Source organism: Chlamydotis macqueenii, chromosome 11 (genome assembly GCF_036417535.1).
Source record: "Chlamydotis macqueenii isolate bChlMac1 chromosome 11, bChlMac1.mat, whole genome shotgun sequence".
Classification (NCBI taxonomy): Eukaryota; Metazoa; Chordata; class Aves; order Otidiformes; family Otididae; genus Chlamydotis; species Chlamydotis macqueenii.
Genome location: NC_141566.1, coordinates 7,924,743 through 7,933,676, shown reverse-complemented (window position 1 = coordinate 7,933,676; position 8,934 = coordinate 7,924,743). Strand labels below are relative to the sequence as shown.

General features: G+C 40.2%; 1 protein-coding gene across 2 annotated transcripts in view; it reads right to left on the bottom strand.

Moving 5' to 3' along the window:
- Positions 1–276: 276 nt before the first annotated feature.
- The window catches only part of TBC1D8B (TBC1 domain family member 8B), a 39,503-nt gene continuing 30,845 nt past the window's right edge, over positions 277–8,934 (bottom strand). For both annotated transcript variants that reach the window (XM_086756766.1, XM_086756767.1), the window contains exons 15-21: positions 7,981–8,049; positions 7,524–7,764; positions 6,580–6,645; positions 6,196–6,279; positions 5,467–5,523; positions 4,987–5,084; positions 277–4,647 (exon numbers count right to left, since the gene is read on the bottom strand). In XM_086756766.1, coding sequence (XP_086612892.1) covers positions 4,237–4,647; positions 4,987–5,084; positions 5,467–5,523; positions 6,196–6,279; positions 6,580–6,645; positions 7,524–7,764; positions 7,981–8,049 — 1,026 coding nt within the window. In that variant the 3' untranslated portion in view covers positions 277–4,236. The remainder of the gene's footprint in view (positions 4,648–4,986; positions 5,085–5,466; positions 5,524–6,195; positions 6,280–6,579; positions 6,646–7,523; positions 7,765–7,980; positions 8,050–8,934) is intronic.

Here is an 8,934-nt window from a genome sequence, read left to right as displayed (position 1 = left end):
TAATGGTGCTCTTCCTGGGCTATCTCACTTGCTGCCTCGGCACTGGAGCAAGCTCAGGCTGTGTACAAGGCTAAACTGGTTCCAGGCTTCAAAATCTGGGTCTCCTCTTCCTTTTCCCTCCGCTTCTGGGGAGATTGGCATCCTAGCACAGTTCTGGGCTTGGTCCTTGCTTTGGAAAGCACTGACTAAACATGGCTTTAACATGACCAATGCTCTTGAAAGAACTGACACAGTCCATCATGAGAAATAATAGCACCTCCAACACAGAACTTTTGATTTTTTTTTCTTAAATGAAACAAATTTTTATTTAACACTCCATTTGTCTTACAGTACTTCTGCATACAATACATTGTATAAAAAGCCAACCTGCCAACACAAACATGTGTTGCCTTCTTGGTAAAGTGACAAAGCTATAAGCAAAAAAGACAAAATAGTCCCTTTTTCTGGAAAGAAATTGGAATATTTCTTTTTGTTTTAGTCCAGATAACAACTGCAATCGCAATCAAGAACCTTGTCTGGTACAACTGGATGAGAAACTTCTAATAAAATCACCATACACCTATTTCTTAGTCACTATGGTAGCAAACTCTTCTAAACACACATTACTGGCTAGCCATTAGAGTGGTGGACAAGTGGCTTGTTTTAGGAATGGATGGAAAGACAGAGGGCTTTTTCTGAATCGCATGGCAGCACCCATTTCCATGTCCCAGGAAATGCTACCGGTTGAGTGACAAGCAGTTCTCTCCCACGGTGGAAAGGCCACGTATTTTTATGACTATTAGTTGAGCTATTCCCTCACCTCCTGTGTTCAAGTCCTGATCAGGGCACACAAAGTGGTCAAGCAGCCAGCTCCTCGTGGTGGTCAGGGCTGGCACTGCTCACCGCGAGCGCAGGGAATGGCGACGGGCTCCCCACGCACACACCGCGGGAACACTGCAGCTCTGCTGGCCATCCGTCAGCCCAACGATTATATTTGTCAAAAGGCATTTCATGTGCACAGCAACAATAAAAATGGCCCAGCCACTGGCATAGTTGCCAGGTCACACTGGTGACACTGCAGCAGGTAGTGCAATTTTTAAATTATAAACAGCATCACTAGTTTTAGCAATCTGTATGCTACCTACAACTGTCTATTTTGTCCTGAATGATGCACATTCATTTATTTCCTATGATTGAACCAAAAAATAAAAACTTAATGAAAACTGTTACAGAAAAAAAATAACATAGATATGTGAAATGCCACATCCCTTCACGATGCTGCTTCCTGTTGGTGAATGAACTGTTCAAAGTTCAACACCACTTCTAAAAACTTCCAAGTTACAATTTGAATGGAAAGTTCCCCCTTGGGAAGTAGCTGAGTAATTCTGGGTCAGACTTTCTGCAACTGCCAGACTCCTTGCTAGCACTTCTGCTTAAGTTCCAGCTACATGTGGCAGCTGACCTCCTGCAACAGCAGCGTGCTCACCCGCAGCATCCTAATGCAACGCCGTGTGAATCTGGGTTCAGCTTTGCATCATCAAAAAGCTGTGTCGCATGGGGATCTCTGTCCCTGACTATGGAGGGCTTTGAAGTCAAGGTATCACCCTCTGGGACTGAAGAGAGGGAAAGAGCTTCTCTTGCTCCAGCTCCCCCAGTCCCAACCAAGCCTGCATGTATTTTGTCAGCCTGGATTTGTTGAGGGTGGATGCCTGCCCATTCTGACCAGTCTTGCTGGGTCAACCTGCAGGCATATTACAGAAACAATTTTGAAGACATTACCCTTTTGGAGAAAAATAGAAACAAATTGAACGGAAAATCCATGCAGTTAAGTAAAATTAGTGTTCCCCTATATACCCTAACTTCTCACCTTAAATCTATTTTTATATATATATTTATTTTTTTATATATCTATATATGCTGGTAATCTCTCTTTATACATAGGTATGATAGCTGACAAGAGCTACTACAGAACTGGTAATGGCTCTACAGTCTCTTGGACTCATACAAATAGAAAATGGCATTTTAAAAAGGTGCCCAGTTGTGCATAACCCAACCAATTCATGTCACCAGGCTGTCGTATTTTGCAGCTTCCTTCAGCACAGTCTTCTGTACTCAGATCTTAACATCTTGGCTCTCCACCAAAAAATGTCATTGAGTTTTAAGACTTTTGTATCTCTATGCTACCTTGCTTAGCAAAGAGTTCATAGCTTTGACTACTTGAAATCAACAATATCCATCATAAACCTACAACAGCTTTTTGGATGGGCAGCTGCATCTGTTTGCATGGGGCTCCGTTAATTTCGGGATGGCTGTTTGCAGAAGAATTACTCACTGAGCAAACCTTATCTGAGTACGTCCTGGACTAGAACAACATATCTGCTTTGTATTTCTAAAATAACATTAGGAAAACAGTGAGTAAATACATTTTAAAGGTAACACAGTGTTGCCCTACTTTGCCTCAGAAACATATCCATATGAATGGATAAATTAGTTTTTATATTTTACACATAAAAATACAAACCAGTATTCTATTGTATCAAGTGTAATTACTTTGTGAAGGCTTCTGAAAAAAGTCTCCTCATTTCTCATATTTATGATATATATTTTTAGAGTTACTGTTCATTCAATAAAACTTTATTTTACATTTATACCTGAGAGTATGGGGGAGAGTAGAAGAAATAATTCATAAATTCATTGCTCCTGATCAAAACTATTCTTTAGAAGCAGCATGGGAATTTTAACATGAATTGCAACGATGGTATTTCACCAAGTGCTTGTAATACAAGTCATTTTATTCTTCATTCATATTGGTATTGCAAGAAAAGCCCCAGTGAATGATACATCCCCATTCTGCTTCTTTACAAAAAACATGCACAGTATAAAAATAATGCTGCTTTACAGAGAAAGACTGTCATAGAGGCTTTAGAAAGAGTAATTTTAAACTAGTTTAGCAGAGAATCCCAGCTTCGTTGTTGTTGTTAAAATACAAGCTCTTGCCCTCTTTCTCTAAACCCATTCTAGCACCAGCTACTGAAGGTTCAAGATCAACATTGATTGGCATTAACGCTGGCAGAGCTTGCCTCCACAGGATCTTTACTGTATAATTTTTAATATATCGAACATTTCAAGTCAGATCCCAGAGGATATTCTTGTTGCCATGAATCCTGGCAGATAGAAAATACTACAGCAGCAATAATCCAGAGAACTCTAGAGAAGAAAGCATAATTACTAGGTTGAGGTGCAGACTCGGGCTACGCAAAGGAGCAACTGCAGTCTGTCCCTAGCAGTTTGATAGTCAGCATTCGGCTAATTATGAAGCAGTTAAAGATGGTCTGTGCTTTGGCTTTCCAAAGACAAGCAAAACTATACATTTCATCAATGTACTTCTAGGAAGCCAACAATGGCTCCTCTTGCAAGATGACTGGCAACCACCCTGTGGTCAGATTTAGCCACTGCTTTCCCTCAATTTCAACAATCTATACTTGCTTTTGCATCCATGCGCAGACCAGATGACCAAACAAATTTCCATCCCTTTCACCTGTATGGTAGGAAAATGAAATGGGAAAGAGGACTCATATATAGCTTAAGCTAGGAAAGCAGGAAACTAGTTGCTTGTTGCAAAAATTGAGATGTGGGCTAGGAGAACGCAGTCTGCAAACTGCCAACGAGGGGCTGGAATCTGCAAGAGTCCAGGACCACTGGTAACACCAAAGCAGAGGAACTGAGAGCCGGGTGACTTTCTTCTCTGACCTGAAGCTCTTGTGCCTCCCATAGCCTCTATCCTTAGTCTTCACCCTGCTTTGATCCCAGTCCACATGCAAGTTTGGAAATAACTAATTAAACTAACCTGGAAGATAACCTCTAAGCTGTTGATACTCCTTTTACATGAAAATGGCTGGAAGTCATTCCTTTGTCGCAGCAACAGAAACGAACCTGGAGAGCACACACTAACGGCTGTCACTCAGATAGGTCTGCAACAGGCCACAGCCAGTATGTCCAAGCAATGTTGCATATTTTGATAACATAGTAAAGACAGTTTATTATCCAGTCCTTTTTTTTGAGTGAAACTTATGAACAATGCAAGAAAGTGATTGTGCTTCAAACTATATTTATTTACATTACATACCAGTAATCTGATATTTAAAGCTAACCCTTCAAACTCCATTCCCTGTGTAAACACCAGACTCAATTTCCATAGTAACAACCTTCATTTGTAAGTGTTTTATGTGGTTAACTCAAAGTCAAGGGTAAAGAAAATTACACTCTGGTTCTTGCTTTAAGTTGTAAATTTTTAGCACCCTCTATTTTAACTTTTATGTCACGAGGTTTCTCAAAAAATCTCACAAAGGCTGGCTCATTTAATAAGGACGCCAGAATCTGTTCGAAGGCAAAAGACCACTCATGGTTCCCTCTCAAACTCTGTGCTCTACTGCCTTCAGTCTGCTCAGAGCTGCTTTCCTCCTGCCCTTTTCTGGGGATTTCAGCAGGCACCTCCGTAACAGCAACTGGACTTTTGACTGGTGATGTGGGACTCTGCAGTCTTCTCCCAACTTCTTCCATTTTCAGCAGGAGGCTGGTAACCACCGCTATAGCCCGATACAACAGTTCCTCCTCAGGATCCCCATGGAACAGATTGTACAGAGTTTTTGAGAACTGGATGAACTGAGACTACAGAGAGATACAGAGGAGACTATTCAGAGAACAGCAAGGCAACTGTCCTGTTTCACTACACATCGTGATCTCAGTCCTGTGCCTGCTGCTGCTAGGCACCTGGTACAACTGCTCTAACGACAACATGGTCGCGGACCAGCCCTGATAAACCTGTCTGTGAAAGTCCCTCTCTTCATAAGCATAAAGTTAGAGCAGTTTAAAAAAATCCACAGTCTAATGATTAACATGAAGATCTGAAATTTAAGGGATCCTACAAATCCCTTAGAAAACTCCTAATAGGACTTAAAGGATAAACAGCAGTAAAAGACAGACTTAAACAAGACTCGGACACTTTACCTGATTCATTCTTGGCAAATCCTTAATGTTTTCTTCTTTTTTAAGAAGTTCATCTTGCCATTGCTTCAGATATGCCTGAATATCAACCTTCCCCTTTCCTACTTGACAAAAAGAAAACAACAAAAAAAAAAAAAAAAAAAGGAAAAAAAAACAACCAAACAAACAAAAAAACCAAAAGGGTGAACAAGCAAGAACGAAGACCTTTCCATGAGGGATGATGAGCAAAAGAATCGGCACCCTCAAAGTTATTTCTTCTCAACAGAGTGGTGGAAGCCAAGGACTAAACAGGACCAGAGTTTACATTATCCCCTCGCACCCCAGGACTACACTTACAAAAGTGGACATAACGTTAGCACTATGCCAGCAATGCCGTTACTCAGTATACTTCGTCACCATACGCTTTCCCAGCTCTGCCCCCCTCCCCTCCCCCCCCCCCAAAAAAGACACACAGTTACCAAATGTGCCTCCCGGATTCTTTACCTTTTTCTGGGCTGCTCTTCAAAGAATCAGTTTCAAAACCATCCCCAGCAGATGAAACTGTAGATTAGAAGGAGAGAAAGAAGAAAGAGTTATTTGAGAAAGGAGGACCAATGGTTTGTTTCCTTTTATCAAAAATTCCTTTTTTAAGGAGCAAGACCCTCACTGACCCCTATGTTCTCAACACAGATTAGGCCAAGAAGAAACCACACGGTAAGATCTGTGTACTTCCTATAAAAATAGAAGCCACCATAAGGCTGGAGATCACAAAAGAAACTGCAATCAGCTTTATCAAGCAAGTAATCTTCATAATGTTCATGGCCCTCGTCTTGAACAGTGATGAGAACAGTACCTAAATGTTACAGATAAAGTACTTTTGGATAGTTTTTAAAAACCAAAAATTATCAATCTTCCAAAGGAATTGCCATCACTTCAACAAGCACTGCAACAGGTTGCCTACTACGCTGAAAGACGTTGACCAAATGCACTCCCCTATTTCCATGTAAACACCTGTGGCTTTTGAATTAAATCACCAGACTAGCTAGCCACAAATTCTACACCACTTTATAAAAATGTAACTATCTACAGAAGATCTTTGCAGAGAATTCTTGTTAACAATGATATGATTTACTGGATTTACTAGTATTCAGAAGAGACTTCCCAATTTTTCACCACAAGATAATAGATTCCTTCTAGTACTCTGCAGGCAAAGCCTCAAACTCTGGAGCTTACCACTGAGCTGGCTGAAGTGGATCAGTTCTTCTTTTGAAAGATCACCACCTTTGGAAGGGCTTAGAGATTCCACTTCAGTAAAAGCTGCAATAAATAAATGAATCAAGTGGTTTGGGGGCTCTCAAGCATTACCAAAGCCGTAACAAAAAGCAAAAGCTTTGTACAGACAAATGGTCCCTATGAAGGGAAACGGTGTTGGAGTAGATTGAGTCCTTCCCAAAGGATACATCACTCAAAGAAATACACATCTGTATTACAGCTATTCGACTGTCCTGCAGCCAGGACTGCTGACAACAGGAAGAAAAGTAAAGAAAAAAAAAAAGCAAAGATGATAAAAGCCAGGGACAGCCCTCCCCTCCTCAGATGCCACCACCTCTCACTTACCTGGAGGGATGTGCAACTTAAAAAGAAGCTTGAGTTTGTCAGTGAAACTTCCGTTATACATGGTATCTGTTAGAGGAAAGAGGCAAGACAGTCTGTTCAACTGGACCAAACTTTAAAACACCCTCTTAACCTAAACAAATACAACCCAGGGAGGCTGGAACTGGACATGTGTCCCACCTTACATGTGGCATAATTAGAGATGAAGCTTAAGGAAGGCAGTATCACCTGCAGCTGAGCCTGGGGCTTGCCTACACTGAGGAAAGAACACTAATAATGTCTATAACTTACTAAAATGAAACCACCGCACAAAAGAAATATAGCACTAATGTCTTCTCAGATTTTCCCTTTGATACCACTTTGAAAACAAGATAAAAGGAACAGAGCAGTAAGTCAAGCAAACTTTCAGTTCCTCAAAAATACAAGGCACTGGTCATCTTGCACGGTCAATGTAGGAGATGACTTAGTATGAGGAAGCATTTATCATCAACCAAACAGGCTGGGCAATGAGACCATACTATTTCCTCATTTTCTGATATTTTGATGGTGAAGCTATATTTAAATTTAATCTTAAATAGGAGATTATTGTCCAGGGGATTAACATCTCAGAAAAGTGACTAGTTTGTAAAACCTTGTGTTAGCTATTTCATGGTCAAATACAGACAAGAAAATGAGAGCACAGTTCCGTAACTTAAAGCCTTTATCATTCCCTTAAATAGCGGAGCTCCCACTCTCAAGCTTATAAATCTATTTTGAGCATTTGGCTTGCTATTTAAACAGGCTTTGCATTTAATGTCACATGATAAAAATCAGACTATTTGACCCAAAGTTAAGCAGCTAGTCTTCTTAGGCTCTTTATAGAGTGTACGGAAGGCGATACACTCCAGGACCACTCCCAAGATGCAGTTCTCTTGTGAATGTGCTGCACACACGTGTTGTTCTCGTACCAAGAACACAAGCAAATTGTTTGAAGTTTATAAGGCAATCGGAGCTCTCGTCCATCAGTCTGAACGTCCACAATGCAAGCGAGTCTCTGTTTGCACAGTGTGACCAGGGGCTCAACAGATGACAGAGAACCCTGAATTGCTGACAATCAATCCGATACTGGTCAAGGTACGGCAGACTGGCATCATGATGGTGCAAGACAGGCCTATTGACATTCCAGTAACAGGAAAGAAAGTGCTCCTTCTGCAAAGGAAAGATAAAATGTTAGATTTTCTGAAACAACAACTCTCTTTTGGTGAAAGATGTGGGAAATTAACTATGTAATTTGATTTAAACCTGACATGTAAAACATACGTTGAATCTACCTTTTACCTCAATTTGTTAAAACTGTTTCACACCCATAACAGTCCACCATTAAGATGGATGTGGGGTAAGCGGCACAGTAAAATGGCACATTACCTTGAATAATTCATAAAGCTCTTCAAGATCACTAGGACTGAATTTTACATCCTGGGACACAACACGTAGCTGAAACAAAATTAAGAGAAAATTAATTAACGAGTCTTCCCTCTTCGAAATACGCCTGTAGGATAAAGTTATGGGAGACTTAACCTTACATTAAAAGACACTGTTTTAATACTCCAGGTTTTACCATGTTACAATTAGGAGTAAGAACAGAACTTCTTTTTAAAAGCAATCAGAGGATTATAGATCGAAAGAAGTAATTTCTCCCAAAAAAAAAAAAAAAAAAAAAAAAGGGGGGGGAGGGAGGGGAGCTTAAAGCTATTTACATTACTTGCATACATGGAGCCCACACTATGAAACCCAGGAGATAAAACTCAATAATTTATTATTATATAATATATAACTTCCTTTATAATGGACAAACGCATGCTCAGCTCTCAACAGTGAAGCTGAGCCCTGATTTTTTAAAATAAAAAAAAAAAATAATAGTAATTGTTCCTAGCTTTTTCAAAGAAAGTTAGCTACAAGACCAGGTTACGTCTTCACAACATGTACTTTTTTTAAAATGAAATACAAGTCATCATCTTAGTACAACCAACAGCATTTAGTATCAGTTTCTACAAGTCACATCTACTACAGCAAGAAGCACTGTTTGTTAAATAGATCAATAGTATCAGAAGTTATTGGAAATAAGTCACTCAAGAAAACAGTCAAGGAAAGGAAGCACCTTGCAACCTCGACCTGAGCTTAAAGGATGGTATTGGCAGCTGAAGAGCCACTACACCATGCATGCATTACCAGACATCCACACACACCACAGATGAAAAGCAACCCTTGTTGAATGCAGTACAATCATCTCTTCAGTGCATTTGGGATTGCTTCCCAGAGTAAAATTGCAGGTGGATTAATTGTTTTACGGTAGCACTGGGGAAATTTGACAGTGCTCTA